General features: G+C 33.9%; 2 protein-coding genes across 2 annotated transcripts in view; both read left to right on the top strand.

Annotated features, from left to right (window-relative positions):
* Positions 1-11,635, top strand: part of LOC133183871 (uncharacterized) — a 43,715-nt gene extending 32,080 nt beyond the window's left edge. The window contains exons 6-10 of the mRNA XM_061318768.1: positions 4,124-4,642; positions 5,140-6,066; positions 6,168-6,340; positions 8,226-8,332; positions 11,355-11,635. Coding sequence (XP_061174752.1) covers positions 4,124-4,642; positions 5,140-6,066; positions 6,168-6,340; positions 8,226-8,332; positions 11,355-11,485 — 1,857 coding nt within the window. The 3' untranslated portion in view covers positions 11,486-11,635. The remainder of the gene's footprint in view (positions 1-4,123; positions 4,643-5,139; positions 6,067-6,167; positions 6,341-8,225; positions 8,333-11,354) is intronic.
* A 2,834-nt stretch (positions 11,636-14,469) lies between these two features.
* On the top strand, positions 14,470-24,129 carry LOC133183825 (uncharacterized). The gene is made up of 9 exons (XM_061318731.1): positions 14,470-14,649; positions 15,440-15,538; positions 16,651-16,829; positions 17,133-18,032; positions 18,158-18,676; positions 19,932-20,858; positions 21,352-21,512; positions 23,657-23,760; positions 23,958-24,129. The coding sequence occupies exons 1-9, from the start codon at positions 14,577-14,579 to the stop codon at positions 24,089-24,091; spliced, it is 3,096 nt and encodes a 1,031-aa protein (XP_061174715.1). The 5' UTR covers positions 14,470-14,576; the 3' UTR covers positions 24,092-24,129.
* The last annotated feature ends 3,685 nt before the right edge of the window (positions 24,130-27,814 follow it).

Genomic DNA, 27,814 nt, shown 5'->3' with positions numbered 1-27,814 from the left:
AACTTATAGTCCCCTCCGGTTTCACCGGTAGGGGACTAAAAAGCACCGCCCATTTTATAGCTGTGCAGAATCCAAACTTCCGCCAGAGTTCGTTTGTTCTCTCTTAGATGAGGCCTCAACGGGGAGTAGACATCCGCAGTATATATATTTCCACGGAAAACATAAGATTTAGTCAGATTAGTTTTGACAACGGGGTAGACGTGACAGACTTGAAGTCAGTCTTAATTGATAAGAAGGACGATTTAACCTTGTTGTAGATGGAGATTGATCCTAATTTATTTCTGGGGTCTTAAAATCTCAGTTTAACTAGATACACATACAGGCGATACAGACAGCTTTTCGATGGACTCTGATGTTACGGATTTTTATTTTCTTATTGAAATGCGACATTAAAACGAAGTGAAAGAGATTTGCGGCAGTCGTCAGCGATAAGGATTTAAGATGAAATTTAAAAAAAAACAACAACTGAAAAATGGACTTGAGTTTGCATGAGAAGAGTCACTGTGGAAAATGGGGGGAGTGGGAGTGCGAATTTCACCTAATGTATGCTGCATCCGTGAACCCATTGGCTTTACTATTTTGAAGGGGACAAAAAAGCAGGGAAAGCAAACAGGTTTTCAGGAATTTATACATAATAGGATGTTTTCCATAAGTGCGAATTTTCCTTTTCGTTTGGATCGAAATAACGTGTAGATTCTGTGTGGAATAATTTTTTTGAAAGTGATTGCGAAATTCTGACATTTTACATTCCTAAGGAAATATTTCTGCAAAATTTATAATAGGAAAAAAATCAGCATTTACTATTTGTACGTGCTTTTGATAAATTGAATCAGATTTATTTTTAGACCGTGCTGTATTTTAGATACAGAACGGGTTCGTTTCTCAAAAAGTCGTAGATTTTGGCCTAAGTTAGTTCGACTAAGGAAGTTACGCCAAAATTTAGACGGGCCTAAATCGCGTTTCAGAAAGCGGCCTAAGACTGGGCCTAAGACTAAGACCTCTCCGCTAAGTACTAAGCATGCGCACATCGTATTTTATTTGGTTTAGAAACTACAATTACATGTGGCGGATCAAATATCAAACTTAAACCTACATACAAAAGTAAAGCACGGAAAGCATGAGCGCGCGTGCATGTTTTCTCTCTTCACCATCTTTCAAACAGATATATTACACAAACCCACCTGTATTTTCAAGGTCGAAGCATTAAAATTAAATAACTATTTTTGTATGCTCAAAAAAAAAAATCGATATAGGTACAAATTACATTAGAAAAACATAAACGTGTACACGATTGTGTTATTTCGATATACAATCTTACATTAAAACTCAAACGAAGTACATAGTATAAGTACTAACGAAAAATTCGAATAAATTAAGCATGCTGAATTTTAAGTAATTTTCCTTTGATTATAAGCCATATTGTCTTTCACTTATGTTAAATGTTTTAAATCAAATACACATAAGGTAGTGGCAAAGGGCTGGAACAGGCTCGTAGCAACAGTTTAAAAGTTGGAGGGGGCAACTTCTCCAAAAAAAAAATCTGACAAACCAAAAAAGAAAAAAAAAAACAACCCCTAAACAACCAAAAAGTGTGTGTGTGTGTGGGGGGGGGGGGGGTTTATCCCAAATTAATGTGACAAAAAAACTTCATTAACTGTCCAAGTCAAAAAATTAATTATTATAACTCCATGACTGAAGTCATGAGGGCTAATACAGAACGGAAAGTAGCTCCACCCACTGTATTCCCGTTCCGTATTGCTAATACAGAATAGCAAACTTCAAAGAAAAACACCGCTATCGTGTCACAATTACATTTACAAGAACATTTATTTCTTTTTTTAGACCTTTAATTTTGGAGTTTAATCAGATGGTATATTGTAAGTAGTTAATATTTTATAATAAGTAGATTTAAGATGCATGTTTTCTACAAGGTACCTAAAAATTAATGTAATTTTTCATTTAAGTTAATGTATGTGTGACCGTATTGTGTACAATGTATGTAGAACAACAATACGTATGTTTATGTTTCGGTTTTTTTTGCGCATGTGCAATGCAGCGTTGTCAAGGACGTAGTCCTGAGACTAATAAGCGTATTGTTTACGACTAGTCTTAGGCTACTAATTTTGGCCTAAGCCCGGGAAGTACACCTAAGTTTGGTCTTAAATTTACGACTTTTGATGAAACGGGCACCGAGTCGCAATGTAATCGTTATTTCTTGAATAAGTCTTAACTCACTTCACCGTTAGTCCTGATCTTAATTATGAATATTGTAAGTTCACGTTTTGATAAGCAGAAATACCACTTACAGTGTATCCATAACAATTATTTTTAAGCAGAGTTATCAGTTACATGTACCTATTAAAAACCGCATGTTTTGTTATCACAATTTTGAAGAGTTGACCATGCTTGCCCTTCATTTACACATTTCAACTCGTTGGATAAAGCAAATATAAAAACGCACAATATAGAAAAAAGGCCCATGGGCCACAACGCTCACTTGAGCCACTATGGCCTGCTGTTCTGTTTGTTTGTTTGTTTGTTTGTATGTTGTTTAACGTCCCTCTCGAGAATTTTTCACTCATATGGAGACGCCACCACTTGCCGGTGGAGAGCTGCAATTTTTTTCCTATACTCGGCACTTACGGCCATTGAGCAGTGAGGGATCTTTTTCGTGCCTACTGCGACACGGGACCTCGGTTTATACGGTCTCAACCGAAGGACCGGTCTCCACGTCCTACAGTGGAATTCGAACCCGCGACGTAAGGATCAACTCCTTACTCCGCGACTCTAGAACAAACGCTCTAACCACTGCGCCACGCGGGCGACGCCTGCTGTTCTGATTTTTCCCTATGTAAATCTTTGATCGTCCATTGTGGCCCCATCCTACCAACGCGGGTCATGATTTAAATAAAATTGAATCTACACTACCTGAGGATGCTTTCATATCACTATAACTAATCCTGGCTTTGCTGTCATTGAGAAGATTTTGAAAGATTTTTTCTACATGTATTTATTCCTATGAAAAACTTTTATCGTCCATAGTGGCCACACCCTACTCCTTGGGGTCATGGTTAGAACAAATTAAAATCTACACTACCTGAGGACGCTTCATTATCAATACATGTATAACTAATCATGGCTTTGCTGTTATTGAGAAGATTTTGAAAGATTTTTCCTATATATTCCTATGTAAAATTTTGATCACCTGTTGTGACCCTACCCTAAACCCGGGGTCGTAATTTGAACAAAGTTGAATCTACACTATATGTAGTGAAGCTTTCACCTAAGTTTCAACTCTTCCGGTCCAGTAGTTCTTGAAAAGAAAGTTTTGAGAGATTTTTACTTAAATATTCCTATGTAAAACTTACCTATTATGGCCCCATCTACCCCCCGTGTCATATTATGAACAAATTTAAATCAACACTGTAATAAAGCTTTCACGTAAGTTTCCATTTTTCTGGCTCAGTGGTTCTTGAGAAAAAGATTTTTAAAAGATGTTACAAAATTGTCTCTAATTCTTAATTATCTCCCCTTGAAAGAGGACATGGCCCTTCAATTAAACAAACTTGAATCCCCTTTATCCAAGGATGTTTTGTAGCAAATTTTGTTGAAATTGGCTGGAGTAGAAGTCAAAATATTAAAGGGTGACAGATGGACGGACAGACAGGCAGACGATGGACAAAATGTGGTGAGAAAAACTTATTTGAGCTTTCAGCTCAGGTGAGCTGAAAAGTAAAAGATTTTACCAACAATGCTTAATTTACCTGTTTTTGCCCAATTGGCAAAAATTGGAATGAAAAAATCAGAGTATTGCATGTGGGTATCATCAGCTAAAGGGATGAGTTGCACAGCTTTATTTATAAACTTTTTTAAATCTTTACATCTGGAATCTAGCAGAAACGTACACGAAGTGATAACATGCGCAAAAAGTTGAGCTGCAGGGAATGTTAGTAGTGTGATTCAAAGTGTGATTGAAATATAAAAAGAACATAATTCTCGTCTTCAATCTTTCAAAGTTAGTAAATTTTCATTACAAAAATGATTTTACAAACATACAAGTATTGGTGTTTAAATCTTATTTTAATCAAGAGTTATTTAAAATGCAATGTCTATTTTTTTGCAGGTGGCGAAGTACTTTGATGATAAAATTTCAATAAATAGAACTTTACTGAAGGATTACGACCAAGGAGGGTTAGAAAGAAGCTACCACAAAGCTCAGTGTAAGCAAGGCGACATTTGTACTGCCTGTCTCTCAATGAATGAACATTTATACTATAAACCCGGAGACCTGATTATTGTTGCTGCATTCCCCATCCATAACGTTGGCACAGGACCTTTACGATGTGGAGGACTGCGAAGTAATACAGGTCTTGACGTGGCTTTGGCTGTAGAGCACGCTGTGGAAATGATTAATAACGACTCAACGATTTTTAGTGGCACTCCAATCGGATTCATAATTTTAGATACTTGTAACGATCCTCTAATCATTCAGCAACGTATACTACATCTATTTAAGAAGGACGGATATCCCAGACTACCGCCTGATATCGCCGACAGGATTCTTGGTTACGTTGGATCGTTAGGAAGTACACCGACTATAGCAATGGTCTCTGTCACAAAAAAACTTGAAGGAAAGCCCCAGGTAATAAAATATATAAATATTTATTTTATTAATTTTCTTAATTAAGCATTTCCTATATTCATAAAGAATCAATTTATAGGCATTTGTTATCAAAGTTTATAGTAACGTATTTTTTCTTGGTTAATCTTTTATCATTTATGAGATAATTCCCATTAAGTTTTGGCATTGATAGTTGCCCAAGTTCTACATACTGTGTAATCAATAATTTTCGTTGGGGGTTAATTTTCGTTGTTTTCATTGTATGAAAAGACCAAAGTTCATGTACTCCACGAAATAATAAGATTTCTAATCAGTAATATTTAACAACTCAACACTTCTTCTGCCACGAAATGAAATCCCCACGAACCAATAATTTTTCGTAAAACCAGGAAAATTTGACCGTACGAAAATTAGTGATTTTACAGAATAAGAGCAAAATTTATACATTGCATTTATATTTTAATTCTTAATCGCACGAATTTCATACTTTTTCTTAGTCTCATTTTCATTGCTAAAAGGTTGGATGTTGTTCAACGTCTCAATTACTTTCCAACAAAGAACACTATCCAAATTTTGTACGAGTTTCAACGCCACTGGATCGGACAGCAGATACAATGGTTCAAATAGCCAAAAAACTAAATGCAAGGTACATTCAAATAATATATAGTTCTGGGTCATATGGTGAAGGTGGAAGAAATGCCATAATATCCAGTGCGAGAAAATATGGTGTCTGTGTAGCAAATTCGATTGAAGTCCCTGAAAAATCTAACTACAACACTGTTCTAGACAAGCTTAGAGTTAAACCCTCAGCCAAAGTGGTTTTGACTTTTCTCCGATCTCACGTTGGGCCTCATGTCATGCAGGTTACAGCAAACAGGATGCAAGAAGACGGTGAGTTTTATTTCATAGCATCAGAAACTCTTGGAACACGCACACAGTATCTTATTCCAAGACTGAGAGGGACTGTGTCCGTTGCGCAAGTGATGCCACAAGGTACCTCCTATTTGCAGTATTTGAGAACTAAGTCGCCAAAACCAACGGACGATAATTCCTGGCTTCTTGATATTATTCAAAGTCGCCAAAGATGCTACTTTCCGTGGAGCTTTAATAAATCTGATGCTTTAACCCGACAATGTGGTTCAAGTGACCATATTTTTAATAATGCCAGTCTTCTTGTCGACCCATGGGCACCGTACCTTTTAAATGCTGCTTTAGCCTTATTGAAAGGTTCAGCCAGTGCACTGCGTGAAATATGCCAAACAACGAAAACAATTTGTTCTGGATATTCTAATACAAACAAAGTTTTGCAACACATTAAAGAAGTCAAGCTTGATCTCAACCAAAATGGTTCATCAGTCCCGGTTTTTGATGAAGACGGAAATGGGATATATGGTCATACGATATATACCATCGTATCAGAAAAAGGAAAATTGATTTTCAAAACAGTAAGATATGGTCGAACCTCAGATAATGCTTTCATATTTTACCGTTATTATTCTTTTTTTCAAAACGAATGGTTTATTTTGTAACATAAAATTTTCATTAGATAGGACATTGGTCACAATCAGCCGGTTTAACTTTTGGTCAAGAGGATGAAATTTTCCCGGGTTATCCTGGTCAGACGAAGTGTCCAAATCCCCAGGACTGTAAAGTCTGCAACAGTTTTCTGCGGACAGAAGGAAGTGACAGCGATGTTGGTGCAACGAAGTCGTCTGACCAGTAAGTTGACTATGTTTTACATGTATAAATCTAAGTAATGAATGAAATATTTTACATACGTACTTAATTTTCCGATGTAATTGATTTTATCTTCACTAAATTACAAAATATTGATAAAGTACATGTATCTTCTTTTTATTTCAATTTTTGTGACAAAATGGCATTGAAGCTTTCAGACCGAGGTGATTTCTATTAGATACAGAAAATGCGTGGACGTGTTTTATTTTAGAGTAAATAAGGTACGAGTATCCCTCCATGAAAGCTGCAACATGTTGCAAACGAGCAATGCTATCGTAGTAGGACATTGCTTCATGTAAAATCAATAATCAATTTTGATAACTTAATTTCTTTGACTAATTGAGGGAAAACATGTTTGCCAAAGACTCACCTTTTATCAGTTTTCAATTTCCATAAAATAGTGCTTGAATACAGAGTTTTTCGTAACAAATGAACACAAGAAACAGTTTTCAAAACTGGGCCAAAAAACCTAATTTTCTGCAAAATCTTTACAACCATTCAAAAGTATGTCCAGTCTGCTGGTAAATGGTGTGTAAAACTGTAAACAGATTTTGTGTTATATTTAATAGAACTTTTAATTTATAATAAAATTCTTTTATTCCTTCTATTATTTGAAAACTTCTTTTTTCATATTTTTTTTTTAAATTATGATTCATATTCCTGAACTTTTGATTTGTATGCAAAATCTTGAGATTTACATGCATAAAGTTTATATTCATATTAAAAAAATTGCTATTTATATGTACAAACTTGCTCATGTTCCACAATCTTGCGATTTATGTGCTATAATCCTGTTATTTTTATGCAAAAATTTAAAATTCATATCCGAAAACGCATTATTTATATGCATCAAGTTGTGGCTTATATGCGATAATCTTGTGATTTATATTCAAAAAGTTGACATTCATATTCGAAAACATTATTTATATACAAAAATGTTGATTCATATTCGAATATTTACATTTGCTGTGCTTTTCTACCAAGCCAACTGTGAAATTGATTTGAAAGCCATTTTTGTGTATACTCACGCGTAGAAATGTACACGGAGAAACTTGCGCATAAGTGACGTCACAATGAGGCTACAGAGACGTTAATATAAAAATATGACGATATAGGGCAGCGAGAAATTCAAACACTGAGTATATTTTTGGAGCATTTAAACTTGTAAAATGTAAATAAAATAAAGCTTAGTGTGAATTATTGGTGTGTAAATCACACAGACTTGCACGTAGGCATATTTTCCATGAAGCGCAAGTGCGCTTCATGAAATATGCCTACGTGACAAGTCTGTGTGATTTACACACCAAACACACAAAATTACACACACAAAACTTAAAAACATTCCTTAATAATCTTGTGATTCATATTCGAAAATCTTGTGATTTGTATTCATATTCGAAAATATTGCATTTATATTCATTTTCGAAAATATGATGTGATTTATGTGCAATAATGTTGTGATTTGTCTGAAAATGTATAATTATTCAATGTTTTACATGCCATACTGGTATTTGTTTTCTTTTTGTATATTTGCTATGTGTACGAAAACTGCAACAGAAAACTGTTTATTTTTTATTACGCGCCGGAAATTATCCTTCAATCACAATGTTATCAAATCCTGATTCTTTAAAATTGATTCTCAGACAATGCGTAAAAATCATATCTTTAATTCTATTTAAATTTTCATTTCTAATTCTATAGAATTATTTTTAAAATTGTCTTAATAATTGTTTTAAAATATACATTTGTACAAAAGTACATCTCCTTTGAAACAGAGGTCTTTTTAATTTTCATACCAAGTAATGGGACCTCTTCATGGTAAATTAATCAAAATACTGATTTCACTTAATTTTTTTTCTAAATCTAGGTCTACTACAGCATATATCCCTCTGATTGCGGCGGTAGCTGTCACAAGTTTTCTTGCTATTTTGTTCATCGCTCTCTTCTCCTACCAGTGTTATCAAAAACGTCAAGGTATCTGTACGGTTTCTTTTTGTAAATTCTAAAATGAACGTATAATTCAATTTATTACACTTCTGTAAAATTGTTTTTTTTAATATCAAGTTGAGGAAATAAAATAACATTTTAATAGTCTGAAAAATACTTTGGAGTATAAATGTGTTATTATACTTAGAACTGTAAAAATGTTTCCTATATAGAGTTTAAAAGGTATGAAATAACTTTTTTATACTTTAAAAATCTTCATTTATACCTAAGCTTATCCTGGAGAATAAACAAACATCCCTCAGAAAATTTTCATTCAGATTTTGAGGCAAATTTTGATTTCCTGTAATATAATTGGATGGGACTTCTCGAACTCTATCGAGTTCCACAAAGCTCTACCCTTTGATATAAAATGTACTAACCCCCCCCCCCTTCAGGAAATACATACATTGGTTTAAAAATCGCTTATCCACTGGCTATTTCCTCGGGCAAGCCCACGGGGAATAAAGAGCTATCTTACTCACAGTCAGTGGATAGGTATTTACTGTCCACCCCTCAGAAAATATTCATTCAAATTTTTACGCTAATTTTGATTTTCTGTAATATGATGGTTCGTTGATTTCCCCAACATTGACGAGTTACACAAAGCTATGCCCCGTGAATTAAATGTGCTATACCCCTCAAGAAATGAATACACCAGTATAAAAATCGCTTACATATGATATATTAAATATTAGCTGCTGAAAAGGAGAAACTTCATACGTACTGTGCTACAGCATAACTGAGAAGTGGTGTAAATCAAATGTGGATTCTCAAAAAATCTAAAGAACTTTTTTTTTTTAAATTTAAAGTCACAAAACTTTTTTAAAAGTCAGTAACATAACAGTATATGATTTTTGATACTTTGTACAACCATTTCTCACATTAAATCAAAATCTAGGCTTTTTTGATATCATAGGCAACTGCTTCTTCAATAAAGAGGAAACCAGGAAATTTTCATATCTTGTGATTGGTCATCATCAAAATTACTTTGTAAAAATTTACTCCCATCTACACATAAGTACTCTGAGGTTGATATTTAAAGGAAAGGATGCTGGAGTTCCTCATGGACAACATCTATGAATGTGTAGTCTTTGGAGACCAGGTCTTCCAACAATCTGTTGTAATTCCAATGAACACTAGTTGTGTTCTTTTATACCCGACCTGTTTTTGTATTCCTTTGAAGTAGAATTTATTCAAGAACTTCTACATGAAGAGAAGAAAAAAAATTCTATGGCCTTAAACTCGACATTCAGATATGTCGAAGATTTATCAATTAACAATAGTTACATGTACTTCCATTCATATGTAGACTCGATATATCCCAGAGAACTCGAAATAAAAGACACCACAGAGTTAGCAACATCTGTTTCATATTTTGATGTTTTACTGACGATAAGGGCCAACTAACAACTAAACTGTATGACAAAAGATGACATCAGCTTTTCCATCGTCAACTTCCTTATTTATTTAATAATCCTGCATATGGTGTCTCTCAACTTATTCGACACTCGAGAGCATACTCTGAATACGATGATTTTTTTTAAACCGAGGTAGGCTTCTGACAAGTTGACGTTACGGGGATTTCAAACATTTCGTAAATTATATAGTCATTATAATGACCTTGTTAGCAAATACATCCTATCTTTGGCTCGTATTTTAAGAGACATATTTTATACCAATTGTTAGGCCTTATTATAGTAAATTTGACTACGAACTATTCCGTCTACCTGATCAATATATGGGGCGAATGACGGTTGTGACAGGTCGACAGGGAATGCTTACTCCTCCTAGGCACTTGATCCCACCTTACGAATTGCATTGGGTCTGTGTTTTATGCCCAGTTGACAGATTTGTATAGTTTATAGGTTTTTTGAGATCGATTATTGTTCGTTAACTTCACCTATCTATTTGTAGGTTTTTAGCGATCGAATATTGTTCGTTAACATCACCTATTTCATTATCCACTGGCTATGAGTGGAAAACATCTTTCATCAAACCCTTGAACTATTCCTTTCAATCTTAAGGAAAAGTTCTGTCGCGGGCTTGCCAAAAGAGCAATCCCACACAAAGCCAGCGGATATGTGTATATAAAATATGTGACTGCTGTGAAAAATTTAAATAATTACTTAACAACAGTTAATTAAATTAGCTAGGTACTAATATCTGTATATGCTCAACTCTATATAAAGCTCTACGGATATCTAACCCATTTCTATTTTTTTCGGTAGGGACAAAGAAAACAGACGATTTTCACATTTTTTGTCAGCGATATCCATTGTGACCTACCAGAAAATATTATACATTTATTGACTGGGTTCGAGGGCAACATGCGTTTTGTCGTACCCAAGAACCAAACTGTTTCCTGAGGCCGTTAGGCCGAAGGCAAACATTTGGTTCGAGGGGTCGACAAAACGCATTTTGCCCGAGAACGCCGTCAATAAATGTTTTGTTATACCTTTTATTTACGTATTTATTTTATCATTATTATTTTTTTGACATACATATATGTCGAACACCAACGAATGCAAATGAGATTTACCTGACCCCGCTCATTATGTGACGTAAGCGGTCCAACATCTCATCGACATATCCAATATCTCACACCGCGGTCAACATCGTTTTTTTATGCCCGCTCAGTAAAACATCGATTTTTTTATGCCCGCTCAGTAAAACAGAAATTTTAGACTTTTTTAAGTATTGATTTACATAGGAACAAATTTTTAAAGGTATAACAATAGTAATTAAAACCTTCAAACTCTTTTGGACAATTTAATACCATTTCTATATTGGCATAGAATTGGGCAACATAGAAAACATAATGAACATATACATATAAATCTGATTTTCCAGACATTGGCCCATGAAATTGGCAATTTTATAGAGAGAAAACAGTTCCTTATGCCAGTTGACCCAAGATTCCCAAGAAAGGGAAATAACTCGTAAATGTGAAAGTCGTCTGTATTACTAAAGGAAGGAAAATAGTAATAGTTTTTTTTTTTGTCAATTTCAGAAGCAGATGATCCTTATATAATACCTAGTAGCATGGAGGGGATAGGGAATGAGTGCTATATGGAGGTTCGGGACACGCAAACGCCAATCTCAACTGATGAGTCCGACTGTGCTGGAAATAAATTTTACTAAACATGATTGCTTGTTTCAGCATATATCATCATCGTGCAAGGTTTTAAAGCGCAAAATAAATTCTTTATTGTGTCGTATTTTTTGATATCCTTCACTTATTTCATTTAATTTTAAAGGAAGAAGTTTTATTCTAATAAAATGTTTTGCACATTTTGCGTCATCTTTTTATGAGTTACCACTATTTCCACTATACAGTGTAAACGATTATTATCATTTGATTATATATATATATATATATATATATATATATATATATATATATATATATATATATATATATATATATATATCAGAAAGTTTTTAAAAAAACAATATGTATGAACACTGTTGCAAAAACATTTTTTATCTTATAAAGTTGAGATGTGTGTAAATTTTCGTTTGGCAATTTTGTATGTGATCGATATTATATTTGAAAATAATTTTTAAGTACAAAATAAATCAAATATGGTACATCTTTAAAAATTTTGTAATGGAAAGGAACAGCAGAGATAGCAATAACTATCTGTAAAGAACGATGCAATACTGATGATGTTGATTTCTAATTCTTCTGTTTGTTTTGAAATAAGAAACTGTGTAAATTTCGCGGTTCTTTACTTTGCCATGTTCACGATTCGTATTCTTCACTGGATTTATGAGATTGATCACTGTTCGTTTTCTTCACCTTTTATATTTAATATAAATATCTGACACTAAATTAGCATCAGGCTTGAATATAAGTGTAAACATCTGATCACAGTATAATGATCTTTTGCTTGGATGTCATAATTGGGATTGTTCCCGTTTTGCACATATTTGAATTTCAGATACTGAAAAAATGTGTGCAAAACGGGAATTTATCTAGGTAAGATAATTACTTAATTGCTATATTCTGTATCATAGTTAATATGAATTTGAAAAAAAAAGAATCTATGGAAAGAATATGAAGAGAGAATGATTAATTTTGCATTTGATATTTTGATTTATTTCTGAAATTTCATGGTAAGAAAAAAAACTATTTTAAAACATAGAAAAAATATCATAAATACTAATCAAACTATAATTGTATTCATTTGATACTAACTGGACAAGTTATTTTTTCATTATTAATTAAGATTGAAATCATTTACTTGTCCATTTTATCTTTATAAAATAATGAAAGGGTAAACTGCGATCATAATGATATTTGTCATAATTATCCACTTCATTATCAGGTGGGTTGACAAGTTAAATTTTCAAAATTTATTCTTTTTAAATATATATTATAATGCATTAGTAATTAAATACAGGTAATTCCAGGAAAATCCTAAACGGCGATCAGACTATAATTACTATCAAAACATATTTTACACCTATTGTACTATACCTAATTATCAAATGCGTGCAAAACGGGAACAAACCCTTAATTGAACCTCTGCTTAATTACCCCCTTGAATATAGTTAACGTATTTAACAACACCGTTTATAATGGATACGTCAAATTAAATTGTTTAATGGATACGTCAAATTAGATTGTTGATGTATATTGAATATTTCTTTTTTCAGCTTAGACTTTTGTAAAATAATACTTGATAGTATTTTTATGAGATTTTTTATGAGATTAAATTTGATAAGTTAATACAAGTCTGATTAATTTTCTGGGGTTTTTAAAAGCAGTTTTCTTTTTTTTTTTCTTTTTTCTTTTTTTTTTTTTTTTGAATTTGGATCCATAATTTACAACACCGTTTATAATGGATATGTCAATTTAAATTGTTGATATGTGTTGTATTTACTTTTTTCAGCTTCGATTTTGATATATTATACTTGATTATCATTATTTGTTTGAACAAATTTATTTGAGATTTAATTTGCTAAGTTATTACAAGTCTGATTAATTTTCTGGGGTTTTGAAAAGGAATTTTCTTTTTTTTGGAATTTGGATCCTTAAAAAATATACGAATAATTTAAGATTTTTGTTTAAAAAAAGAACAATATCTTGGAGGAAAATGATCGAGACATTTAAAAATATTCCTTATATAAATAGTGGAAAAAAATTAAATTTCTTTAAAAACAAGCTATAATTACTAACTAAAACATCACTGATTTTTGGTTATAAACATGAAAGATAAAATATCTATATACAAATCAATAACTCTACTTCTCTTGAATCACTGTTCACTATCTTTTATAAAAATTGAAACGATTAAATCTATTACCTAACACCAGTAACACTTGCATAAACAAAATATCTAGGTCTATTCATTTCGATATGCTTACTTGAGGCGAAGTTCATTCTTCAAAACCCCTGAATATGTTCATTTATGCACGACGACTTATTTTGAGAGTAAACTATGAAGTATAAAAGAGTGGAGCAGTGAACACTTTATCGGTTTTAAATATTTTCACTGCGACATCAACTAGGTAACCTGATTTCGGTGAAGATTCCCCTTTTTGTTCAAGAGGAGGAGGAAGGTCAGTCACAACTTCAGGGCAATTTTCCTGTCTTCGAGATCATAAGAGGCGTGAATGGACCTAAAGTGAGTGAAAAGTCTTGATAGATTTTCTTTGAAATCATGAAATTAACAGTTAAATAACTATTGATATTTTTTTAACAAACAGCATTTAAATGTAATAGACTCATTAATATTCCTAGTGATGGATGATGTTATTTTAAAATAATGGATAAAGTGAAATATACGCAATTTAAACATTAGAAGGATAGTGAATATTCTAGTAACCTGTGAAAGATTCCATTTTACATTCAGTAAGGAATTTCACTTCCTGGTACGAGTTTGGGGTTGCTTCTCATGTTTCTGAATGACAATTTCATTTCTTATTTAACGTTTTCAATAATTTAACAATTGTGGTTTCAGTAGTTTGACACTTTATACAAAGATTTTTTTTAAAAAATGTATTTAAACACAATACTTACCATAAAAAGTGTTATATTTTTTATTAATTAAGACTCTATTTCAGAGTTATACTATTGGTTATTGTGAACGTGATGTTGACTTCTGCCTTTATGACTCCGGTAACATCAGTTCCTGGCGACATCTACTTAGCAGGAATATTTACCATAAAATCCTCAACAACATCTGGAAATGAATGTAATGGTCAAGTGTCCACTACCTCAGTAATGGGACTAGAAGCCGTGAAATGGGCAATACGTCGACTAAACCAGCAAAATTACATTCCTGGGGTTAATTTGGGTAACTTCTCATGAACATTTTATACATCTAAGTGTCTTTTTAGTGACCTTGTATGAAACAAAAATTCCAGAGATAATTTTCTTTTATGAAAATAGGTCAAGATATAGTTTACAATGGATTTTACTCTATAAATTGCAAACAGAAAAATCCAGACCACAGAAGCCTTTGAAATAATCAAGAATGACAGTTCAGAGTTCAAAGTTTTATAAAGGAATACATAGGAATTTTCTAAACCATCTCAAGAGTCAAGAATATAGCAGGCCATGAGTAAAACATCTTTTCAAACATATCCATGAAACTTAAATTTTTCAAAGTCATTCACCCATGATTATGTGGGGCCACAAATGGGGGGTTCAAGTTTGAATCAATGTGTTTGTATATTGCAGTTTCAATTCTTTAATAGGAAAGTTGTCGTCATAATATCTTCTTATCATATTTTACCAATTTCCTTGGATTGGCGTCTCAAATCTTTCAATTCTTCATTCTGAAGATTGGATAAAAAAATCTAGATGTTAATATAGAATATAAACAAGAGAAAACGATATTTGAATACAGCTGGTCTATCCTTGGTTACTTAGAAAAAACAGTGTACGAAATACATGTACAAATTCTGTCATTTTTAATGCCACTTCTTTACAAATGGTCTGGAGCCAGAGTCGCGATGCATATTATCTCATTTTTTGGAAAATATGGATAAAGAAATATTTATCAATTTTGTGCGAAAACATAAAGCCAAGGTCATATTTTATTAACTCCAAGATTGATTGTGTTTATAATTTGTTTATCATAGGTTTGATCGCCTATCCCACTTGTCTGTCAGAGGAGTTGGCCGGTTACAGAGCAGTGGAAATTTCAACCGCAGTAAAGGAGAAGTCAGAAAATATTATAGGTAAGGGCAAACAGTAGAAAATGTGTACCTTGTGCGTTAGAATACCATGTTTAATACCGGGTCATATTTTATTTTCAAGTGTACAGTTTATTGACTGTTTAAAGTCTAATTTATTATCTCCTAAATAATGGGACATTGATTGCAGTTTAGGAATTTTCTTTCGAAAAACCCCATTTAAATTAGGAATTACTCGACAGAAAACAGAAAAGCGGATTATAATTTAAATCACATCTTACCAAAGGCTGGAGATTTTTGTAAAGTGTTCAAAAATAATGCATATGTATTTTAAATTTTCTTCAACATTCTTCATAAAAAAAATCACTTTGTCATTATGCTTCAGATTACAAAATCTAGGAACTCTTTAAAAGCAGATCTTACATATGGATAGGAACAAACCTTTGCACTTGATGTGGTTTATTCATACAATAAACAAGTCCAAATAAGACTAGTTTGTACATTATATATAGCATATTTATTTCGGTAGTTTTACAAAATATTGTATTAGGAGAAGACTAAGTTTCACAACTTGTGTCTTATCCGTTTGACTTTTTGTTAATTGAATGTGTTAAAATCAATTCACATCCAATTAATATATCATTGATATCGTAAATCCTATATTGCCAATGCTTTAAACTTGCGTCAAAACTTATATACAATCAAATTCTGTACAAATTGAAGTCATTTTTAAGGGAAATTGTCTTTTTTTTTTTTTTTTTTTTTTTTTTTTTTTTTTTTTACATTTAATAATAGGTAATTAACTCATAATGGATTTTAGTAGATTACATGTATTAGTGGATCAGTACACAGTAATACTGTATAACCTGGGTTGGAACCATTTACGCTTTGTGGTATATGACTAAGGTATAAACTGGTAGTTTTTAAGGTCATCTCCACCCTTACTCATTTATGGGTTCAAAATTGGAAAACGACATTTCCATTAATATAGTTTAATTTAACTAAAACTCACTATATACTATACACACAACCTTTTCCAGACATAAATAAACAGAAGTCCCTGTCAACATCAGAAAATCAAATATTTTCGCCAAATATAGCAATATAAACAATTCGTTCAAATGACATTGATTTAATTTTAACAATTTGTTTTACAGGAATCATTGGAGCGGAGAGAAGTTCCGATTCCGAATCAATTTCAACAATTCTCGCGAGACTTCCCCGTTCCATTGCTCCACCCATGATCTCATATTCTTCTACATCCGTATCGCTAAGTGATAAGCTGAGGTTTCCCAACTTCTTCAGAACAATTTATTCAGATCAAATACAAGTCGAGGTTAGCGTTACTAATACAATGGAGAGTGTCTATATTCTGTAGTTAGCTTTTCATTTTAGGAAATATAATAAAATAAACAATCACTTGAATGGTCAAACTTTGAAATTGTTCATTCGATTAATTTCTTTGAAGGGCAAATACAAAGAAAACATATTTTTTTCGTTTTCTGCCAGTTTGCAAAGTACAAGTCAAACAAAAGAAGTCAACACAGAATTCTTCACAGTATGATCGTTCGATCTTAAAATGATGGTAAATATGATAAATTCCATTTCAGTGTCTCTTGCATATCATTTTCTTTCACAGGTTATAACCACTCTAATGACGGAATTACAGTGGAACTACATATCTATTGTGCACGAGAATAACGCGTACGGTCGCCATGGTGCTGATGCATTGAGAACGGAACTCCTTAATCATGGAATATGCATCCGCACCGTTAATGGTTTCAATACTACATACGGAGTTCAAATATCAGTTCTTAGTCAAATCATTGAGGATATCACCTTACCAAAAGATGGGGCAGTAAGCGGGATAGTATTCTTTGGAGGACAGACGTCTGCCGAAAAATTTTTGACAGCCATGAAGGATCTTAATCTCGGAGGTGATACACCATCTATCATTTTTTCAGAAGGTGTTGGTACATCTAAGGACGTATTTAAAGCACAGACTATTGCAGCATCAAGAGGAAATCTTGTAGTTAGCCCAAAGTATCAACCAGTGCAGAGTTTCTTGGAACATTGGAAAGCCATTTTTAAAAATAAGACATTGCTGTTACACGAAATAAAAACCAATCCTTGGTTAAAGGATGTTTTCTTTGATATAAAAGGGTGTTCTTACGAAGATGTTTCGTGTATCGTACCAACAGAACAAGAAATGGATGATTTTATGTCAAAGAATATCTATATTAAGTTTGCTGTGGATGCTGTATCTATGTTTGCAAAAGCTTTAAAAATTTCGAAGAATGAAGTTTGTAGGAACGATTCTTGCTCATCAATTCATGTAGATGGAATAGAAAACTTTTCAAAAGCAGTAAGAGACATACAGATAAACTCCACGGCAGAGTTTGAATCAATTTTCCCAATAGAACAAAGACTTCTTTTTGACGAATATGGCAATATTCAACCAGCAAAAAATGCAGAAGTGTTTTCAGTGTATAATCACCGAAAATGTCTGGAGGACGAATCCCAATACTGTTTTGTTAGGGTAAAAATTCTTACCTTTATATCTCTTTTCAATGGGTAAAATTCAAACATATTTTGAAATTTTGAGATCAATGAAATGTACGTGAGAAAATTTATTTTGTAATAAAACACTGAATGTTTTTGTAGGTGGCCAACTTTTCTAATAACAAAATAGCAATAAACCAAGCTCTGTTAAAAGATTATGACCAATCTGGAAATGAAAGAAGTTATCACAAAGCTCAATGTAAACCGGGTGATGTATGTACGATTTGCCTACGCGACGACGAGCAGATTTACTACAAAGCTGGAGACCTCATCATTGTTGCTGCATTTGCAATACATAACGTTGGAGCAAAGCCTCTGCAATGTGGAGGCTTGAGGAGCAACGTCGGTCTTGATGTAGCACTAACAGTTGAGCATGCTGTAGACAAGATTAACGAAAACAAAACCATTTTCGATGGTACTTCAATTGGATTTATTATTTTAGATTCTTGTAATAATCCTCTCGTAATTCAAGAAAGGGTGCTCCGTCTGTTCAGAGCGGATGGTTATCCGAGACTGCCTTCTGATATATCAGACCGGATCCTTGGATTTGTTGGTTCTCTGGGTAGTACACCGACTTTGGCAATGGTTTCGATTACGAAAGAGCTGCAAGGAAAACCACAGGTAAATATTTCCTTTTATCCTTGATGAGCAAATGTCTTATTTTCATCGAAGATATGATTATATGACTATATAACATAAGGCCATTACATGATACACTGTATTAGCGGTGTCCACAGGTTACTGCCTTTATGACCACTGTACGAGGGGTGATCAAACAGTTCGCAAACTAATCGAATAACTTCCATAAAAGAAAAAAAAATCAGATTTCGGTGTTTATTATTTTTTAAAGTAGTCCCCTCCAATTTTAATGCACATCTGCCACCGTTCTGCCTATGCTTGAATCACGTGATCCAGGCGGTCACTTGACATGCTCCGTAGCGTTCTGTTCACAGAAGCTAAAAGATTTTTTCGAGTCTTATATTTCTTACCACACAAGTTCTTTTTAAAAACAAGAATAGTCCATTTCTCACAAACGGCCAAATCTCGGCAATAGGATGGATGAATAAGGATACCTTTTCCAGAATAAACATGGTTACCATCACAACCCGACTTCTCTGTCTTGGGTGCGTCGTTTTTCCATTGTTGATAAAGTATGGGCGCCTTCTTTTTATCATATCTGGTATGTTTAAAATCTTAAGTAAACGGTATTTTAGGGATTTAATAGTTATAATATTATAATTATAAAATTATAATTAAAATACTCTTAAGATATTCAACTACATTTCTAACTGTAACTTGGTGATCTTTTATAAGAAATTTCTCAACTAAGGACACATCTCTTCCCCAGCTTACTTTCAATAGGCTCCAGAACAATCATCATTTTTAACCATCTCCCTTCCCTTCTCTAAAACAATCAATCCAATTAATGATTGAACTTCTTGCAAGCCTTTTGACTTTATAAACCTTGTACAAATTATCATATTCTACTGCAAAAGAATTTCCACGATATACGTTAATTTACAGCCATTAATTGCTCGAGTACGACTGAGTCAGCCATTTTTTGTCACAAGTCATCTACATTTGACGTCATTTTCACATTGTGACGTCACAGACAAGGAGGAAAACATGACGTTACATCTGCTATTTATAGAACATGTTTATGTATGCCAAATTTCATTCTGATCTGAATAGTGGTTTTGTAAATATAGAGATAGTTCGCGAACCTTTTGATCATCCCTCGCATGATGATGGAGGAGAACGTCGAAAAATAGCTGGACGCGGGGGGGGGGGGGGGGTTGTACATGTATGTGTGTGAATGCGTGGTTGTTTTCATTCTAAAAATAAAATGTTTCCTTTTCCTTGCTTTTTTTTTAAGGTCGGGTGCTGTTCCACAAGTACAGAATTTAACAATAAAGACTTGTATCCAAATTTTGTACGTGTTTCAACCTCACTGGAGCACACAGCAGACGCAATGGTTCAATTAGCGAAACAACTTAATGCTTTATACATTCAAGTTATATATAGCTCTGGATTCTACGGAGAAGATGGAAAAGATGCCATTATATCCAGTGCAAAGAAATATGGCATCTGTGTGGCAAATACTATAGAAGTACCCGAGAAATCTAATTATTTCACTGTTCTGGACGAACTTCGAGTCAAACCTTCAGCCAAGGTGGTTTTGACTTTTCTTCGCTCTCATGTTGGACCTTTCGTAATGAAAGCAATCACAGACAATATGCAGTCAGGTGGCGAGTTTCACTTCATAGGTTCAGAGACTGTTGGTACTCGCAAGCAGTACCTTATTCCTCGATTAAAAGGGACATTATCTGTAGCACAAGAAATGCCCCAAAGTCCTTCATACCTTCAATTTTTACAAACAAAGTCTCCAAAACCAACCGATGATAATTCTTGGCTTCTTAATGCAATTCAAAGTCGTCAAGGATGCTTTTATCCTTGGAGTTTTAACAAATCAAAAACTTTGTCCAGAGAATGTGGACCAAACGACCATTTAACTAAGAACGACAGCGCCCTTTTGGACCCATGGACACCATATCTTTATAATGCTGTCCTTGCTCTTCTGAAAGGTTCGGCAAATGCTTTGCGCGAGATTTGCGTGACAACATCAAAAATATGCACAGACTATTCAGATACGAAGAGGGTTTTACAACATATAAAAAATGTCCACCTTGATCTCAATCAAAAAGGATTACCTGTACCCGTTTTTGATGAAAACGGAAATGGTAAATATGGACATCGGATATATCATATTGTTTCTGATGAGGGGGAGCTGTCCTATAAATTAGTAAGTAATTGAAAAGAAAAGTATGGTGTATGTCAGGATACAAATACATATACGCTGTATATACTCGGTACATTTTATATATGATCAAAACAGGATTCAGGATTGTAGACATCAAGAAACAACGTATGTGGTGAGACAATGGCAAGTCATTATTGAAGGAAATTAAGACTTGCCATTGTCTCAACACAAACAAATGCACAAAATCTGTTAACATGGCTTGGATACAATTAGGGGTTTGAAAAACATTTCCATTGTCTGATATTCAAAGGATAAATTGATACGTGTAATCATGTGTTGAAGTGATAAAAATTGTATGATGAATAATATCGTAAATTACTGGTGTTGAATCAAATGCAATATATTAAAAGATTTTTTTCAATCAAGATTTGTTTTTCTTGTTTCGTGAAATCTATTTGGCGTTAAACTTCACAGATTGCCTAGGATGTAGATATTTATTAATAATTATTTACTAATATTCATTTTTCCTTATAAGGTCGGACGTCGAACCCAATCAAGTGATCTAGTATTTAATCAGGAGGACGAGATATTTCCAGAATATTCTGGAGGGACGGATTGTCCGAATCCTACAGACTGTAAAATCTGCCGAGAATTTCTGAACAAGGAAGGACAAACAAACGATGATTCTTCAGACCTGTAAGTTTGGCGAACACAATTGTTTTAACATGCAGTAAAAACACATGCCAGCATTTGCAGAATTTTGATGAGGTCACTTTTGATCTCAGCCTAACTGTTACTAAAGAAATGTATGAGGGAAAAGAGAGGTCATCTAAGTTTTAAGGCCCCAGAGCCAGATTTGTGACACTATCTTTATGTTAAAACACAAGTTTGACAACTGCTCTGATTAGATATTGATTCAATACTAATAAATTAAAAATATATCTATATTTTTAGGTCACCTGAGTCACTCAGGTGACCACATGTATTGTTATCTGTTTTCGACAACCGGCGTGCGTCGTCCGTCAACATTTGAACATTTTCAGCTTCTCTGTAACTACTGAACCAATTTCTACCATTTTTGGCTTTTAGCATCTATGAGTAATATAGTATCTATACTATACCGGGGGGGGGGGGGGGGGGGGCCTAAAGGATGAGGCTAAAACCATCAAAATCAGTGATGTCTTTAAAAACCTTCTTCTTTACTCCTGGACATTAAGCAGTCAAACTGTTGGCTTGTTTGTAATAAGCGTTAAGCTCCAATCAAAATTATAAAATTCATTGCCCCGGGGTCAAGGGTTCTGGAGTTAGGGTGGGTTCTAATGATCATATAGTGAAAGTGCATAAATTCTTCTTCTCTCCCCCTGTATATTAAGCAGATAAACTAGGTACATATGTATTTTGATCACGGGCGCCTCTTCCAAAATATTGAAATTTGTGCCCCAGGGTTAGGAGTCCTGTGGGAGGGGGGCTTTATTGATTATATAGTGAAAGTGCATTATTTCTTTGAAAATCTTCTTCTCTGCTCTTGGGTATTATGTAAACAAACAAGGTGCATGGTTATGATAAGCAAGGATGCCTCTTCCTAAATTGTGAAATTCATGGCCCAAAGGTTCTGATGAAAGGGGGGAGGGGGGGGGGGAGGGAAGGGCGGGCTGGCTCTATTTATTGTATAGTGAAAAATGCTTAATTTCTTTAAAAATATTCTTTTCTTCTCCTGGTTATAAAGCAAAGAAACTAAGTTATGATGAGCAAGGATGTTTCTTCCAGTTTCATGATCCGTAGGTCAGATGTTCCGGTGTGGTGGGGCTCCATTGATAATATTGTAAAAATCCATTAAATATATAATATTAAATAATCTTGTCTGCTCCTGGGTATTGAGCTAGCAGAGAAACAAAGTACATAGTTATGATGAGCATGAGCGCTTCTTTCAAAATTTTTAAAACTTGTGGTCCCAGGGTCAGAGGTTCCGGTGTTTCTCGGGGGTGGGGTGGGAGGGGTTTTATTGATAATATAGTAAAATATGTTAATTCTTTCATTCTTTGAAAATCTTCAAATAGGTACATAGTTATGATGAGCGAGAGTACCTCTTCTAATTTGTGAATTGCATGACCCAGGGTGAGGATTCTGGTGTTAGGGTAGGGTTGTATTGAATCTATAGAGAAAATGCATTATTTCTTTGAAAATCTTTTCTGCTCCTGGGCATCTCGGATTCAGAGTGAAGGTTTTCATAAGCAAGGGTATTTTTACCAGATTTTTGATATTCTGGACCATTTTGTCAAGTGTTCTGGCGCTGTCCAGGGCTCTAATTTGTATTCTACTGAGAGACGTTATTCCCCTATGCCATTCACCTTTGATAATTAATCACTGTAAATAATGTATTTGAAAGGTTAATAAAATAATAAAATTATTCAAGAACTTTTATTGTATAATACAAAACGTACTTTCATAGTTTTAATGATCGGGTAGACTTGTAAATAATAAATGAATAAAAAAAATGAGACAAAAATTATTCATCCTATTAAATGCTGTGCAAAGACCAAGAGAAGACACTGTGGGAGGTAAAAATATGGGGTTAACTATAGTATAGAAGCAATATTTTTTATAAATAAATATGCTTGATAACTAGGGATAAATGGGGGCAAGTATTTCGTTGATTCTGATCATCCTATTTCTCTTGCTTTTGGGAAACAAAGCTTCATCAATCAGTTTATTTCATACTCTATGGATCCTCTAAATTGTTGTATTTTACTCAGGTGACCATTAGGGCCCTTGGGCCTCTTGTTTAACTTAAGTAGCCATGCCATAAGCACCTATTAAAATATGTTTTCTCTTTGTTTTAGGTCCTTAACGCAGATTTTGCTAATTGTAGGAATAAGTATTACCAGCTTTTTGGCCATTCTCTTTATAGTTCTATTTTTGCGTCTATGGTGGGAAAAAAGGCGAGGTAACTCTAGAAACTCGACTTTTAGTTTTTTGAACTTTTTCGAAACAGAGTCATATTTAAAGCACGTAAAACAAAAGAACCTCATCCTTAAAGGTGCTTTATTTAGCCACTCAGTTAAATGTCATTACGATATTAAGCAAAAGTCACTGACAACTCAACTGACTAATTATTTAATTTTTTTCTAATTGATCATACAGATAGCTGTGAGCAGCCTTCGGATCCTTACTATCTGACTGTCCAGTATGCGGGGGAACGAGATGTGGAGACGATTAATCCTGAAGCAAACAATCAAGGTCATAATTCTGTCAACGGCTTTACATTCCATGAATGAATGGCTTAAATAAAAAGCCTCTATAAACAATGCACACTGTATATGGTATTTTTATGCAGTTAGAGTGATCTGCCATTAAATCTAAAATGAGATAAATTTAAATATAGCTTATATTACTCAAACTGTGATCATTTCAAGCATTTTTGATATTTTGTTAAGTCAAGAGTTATTATTCTATGGTATTTTTATGAAGTTAGAGTGATCTGTCCTTAGTTTTAAAATAATCTACCATTTATCACTCAATTTGTGATCAATTTAAGGAAGTTCGATGAGCTTTTGAGCAGATTTTGGTCTGGACCTTTATTTATAAAATTCTGCATAGTTTTTAAGTTCAAACATTAAATCTGGATTCTACAATGCAAATTAAACTATATCCAATGAAAACAACCGCGATTAAATTCCATTAAAATAGGATTAAGCCAGGAACTATCTCTTGTGGAGGAAGGCTTTTTTTTAGGAGAAAATGATCATTTTCCTCCCTTTTGAAATATACACAGCACTGTTAAGTTTAGATTCCTATTTTTCCATGCTGGTTGCACACAGAGCTGTTTTTTGCAGTGAAATGTTTTGTGTTGGTTCTGAAATATCTATTAAATTATTTGTTATGAATTTTTTCATTATATTGTGACAAATATAGTAAATATATTCTGAAAGTCCAGGAAAAAATTTAGCCAATTTTAACATAAAATTAACACTTTTTTAGTAATATCTAAAAATTTACATCATAGACCCCCACTTTTGTTTTTCTTTTCTGAGCATATAAGATAACTTTGATCAATCTGCCTAAATTCAATAAAAGTTAAAGACTTTAAAATAATTTTCTTGCTTGTTAAATTTTTAATGCCAGAAAAATCACATTTTTTGAGTGCAGAAAGGTCAAATAATTGATTATGCGAAGCAATGTGAAACTTTTCTTAGACACAATTTTAAAGTGTCTTTTTTTAAAGTAGACTAATGTTTTTTTGTCCCATGATTTAATTGGATAAAAACATTGGAGGGAAAACGTCAAAGATGTGATTTTTGATTAAGACACAAATTTCAGTGCAAAAAGGTCATATTAAATGTACTGTAGCGCCAAAAGAAGCATATTGACCCCCATTTTTGGTTTTGATTTTTAATTAAGCTATGTGTGTAGAAACTAAAAATATACTTGACAAAAAAGTTTAAGACTTGAAATATCAGGATCCAACCTCGTTAAGCATTCTTGTTATTATACCCCCCGCTTGAAAAGCGAGGGATGTATAGTGATGGGAGTATCCGTCCGTCCCTTACGCTTTGGGGTACACACCTCTTATCCGCAATTCCTCTTATACCACCGAATAAAATTTAATGAGACTTTCAAAGGATCTTTGTTACATAGTGCCATTGTGCGCCTCCTATTTCAATTTTTGATCGGACACACATTTCGGGTATTCAATAGCAAAACATAGACACTGCCATTTTTTCTATAATATTGAGGGGTGCCAGTCTCTTATCCGCAACTCAGCTACACCATTGAATAAAATTTAATGACACTTTCACAGGGTCTTTGTTACATAATGCCATTGTGCACCTTTTATTTTTCTTTTGATCGGACACTTATTTCACTTATTATTATGTTAAATGAATTACCAGTAATTGAATACTTTTATTTGAATGTACTTTTCCTATTTAAGTAAATGACTGTAACAGAAGAGTAGAAAATGGGTACCCTGAATCAATAGTTGGGTGCTGTACCATCCGTCCACGATCGAACCTGACTGACGGCCACATTCCTCAAGCCTAACCCCCCCCCCCCAACACACACACAAAGAAGATACCAACCAAGGCTCTCCCAGTCTGAGTTAGCTGGTCACCGGCGATCAACCCTGCCTCACCGCCACACATCATCAGCACTACATTGTCTTTGAACATTTTTCCTGGGGTAAATGGTTGGTACCCTACATTGAAAATGAAATAGATATACTCAATATTTCTTGTCGCCCACGTGGCGCAGTGGTTAGAGCGTCTGTTCTAGAGTCGTGAAGTAAGGAGTTGATCCTTACGTCGCGGGTTCGAATCCCACTGTGGGACGTGGAGACGGTATAAACCGAGGTCCCGTGTCACAATAGGTGCTGGCACGAAAAAGATCCCTCAATGCTCAATTTCCCTAAGTGCCGAGTATAGGTCAGAATTTGCAGCTCTCCACCGGCAAATGGTGGGTTCTCCATATAAGTAAAAAATTCTCGAGAGGGACGTTAAACAACAAACAAACAAACAAAAACTTTATACGATTTAATTTTCTCAGAGTATAGAAGGATCTTAATACTTAAGTTTAAGTCGTTTATAAATGAAAAGTTTGAATTCATTCATATTGATGATGTTTCACTGTGTACATGTGTGAATACATTCAGCGTAAATATAGCATTACTAATTGAATGCATATGTTTGTAAATATTTTTATTATTGTTGTTGTTTTTTTTATTATTAACAAGGAAAATCTCTAAAAGCAGGCTAAATAGGTATTGACAGCAAATTATCTAAATCTTGTAGCTCAAGCACCAGGAAATTCATATTGAGAACTGTTTGTACATGTATATTGATTGATTGATTGATTGTATGTTGTTTTACGTCCCATTCGAGAATTTTTCACTCATATAGAGACGTCACCATATACCGGTGAAGGGCTTCAAATTTTGACCTTTACTCGGCACTCAGGTCCATTGTGCAGTGAGGGATCTTTATCGTGCCAACGCCTGCCATGACACGGAGCCTCGGTTTTTAAGGTCTCATCCGAAGGACCCGCAACTTTCACTTCAAAGTGCATGGCGAAGGAACAGTTGCTACCCATTTTTTATCGACTTAGGTCAGTCGCGGCCGAGATTCCAACTCACGACCTCCCGATCACGGAGCGAGCGCTCTACCGACTGAGCAACCGTGAACGGTCTACATGTATATTGAAGGAATGAACTACTTGGAGAAAGAATCATTTTTAAAACATCTATTGAAATAGAACAGGAGGGATGAATGTTTCTTGAAGGGAATATTTTACAGAATATACGATAAAGTACATGTATTTGTGTTTTCAAAAATAGTGGGACGCACTTGTGAAACCTATTTTGTTTTATTTTCATCAGGTCACGTGAGTGACGGAGACCTATCTCCATCTGTTTTCGTCTATAGTTTTCCTTCTTCCGTTGATTGTAAACTTTTGAACATTTTCAGCTTCTTCTCTTCAACGGCTTCATTAATTTCGGCAAATAGTATTTATCGGAAATAGAATTGTAGATCAAGATGTAAATTTCGTGATCTAGCAGGCATACTGTTTGAATGTTTATATTCAACATTTCACGAAATTTTAAATTTCATGGTCCCTGGGTCCATCATTCAGGCCCTATGAACCTTTGCATCAGGCAAACCATTTCCATGATTCTAATGCTAGTGTCGTTTATAAATTTTCAATCTAAAGTTGAAAACGATTACATGACAAAAATTTGTCATGTAATCATGCATTTGAAAATCTTATCTAAAAGACATTCAGTGGGTAAACTGGTTGTGTTTTTACAATGAATGCGTAAGGTACGTACCTCTTACATGTATCAAAATTGTAAATTCATATCTAGCATTCGATGTTCAAGTCTCTGAGTTAGGTGAAGTTGGTCACGTATTGAATATACATAACTCCTTTGAAAATTACCCTTCCCCCAGTATCATCTGGCGGAAAAACTTTTTGCATTATAATAAACACTCAGCCTTCGGCTAAAA

The sequence above is a fragment of the Saccostrea echinata genome, unplaced genomic scaffold, assembly GCF_033153115.1.
Source record: "Saccostrea echinata isolate AGI-Se365-2 ecotype Australia unplaced genomic scaffold, CSIRO_AGI_Sech_v1 ptg000001l, whole genome shotgun sequence".
In the NCBI taxonomy this organism is placed as follows: Eukaryota; Metazoa; Mollusca; class Bivalvia; order Ostreida; family Ostreidae; genus Saccostrea; species Saccostrea echinata.
The sequence above is the reverse complement of the archived record's forward strand: the minus strand, read 5'-3'. Positions and strand labels throughout refer to the sequence as shown.

What these genes read in the sequence shown, in the direction of transcription:
- LOC133183825 (XM_061318731.1), top strand. Translation starts at nt 14,577, where the DNA reads ATGGGACTAGAAGCCGTGAAATGGGCAATACGTCGACTAAACCAGCAA. An exon ending in CAGATCAAATACAAGTCGAG is followed by an intron (nt 16,830 to 17,132) that starts GTTAGCGTTACT and finishes TTTCTTTCACAG; the next exon opens with GTTATAACCACTCTAATGAC. An exon ending in CCCAATACTGTTTTGTTAGG is followed by an intron (nt 18,033 to 18,157) that starts GTAAAAATTCTT and finishes ATGTTTTTGTAG; the next exon opens with GTGGCCAACTTTTCTAATAA.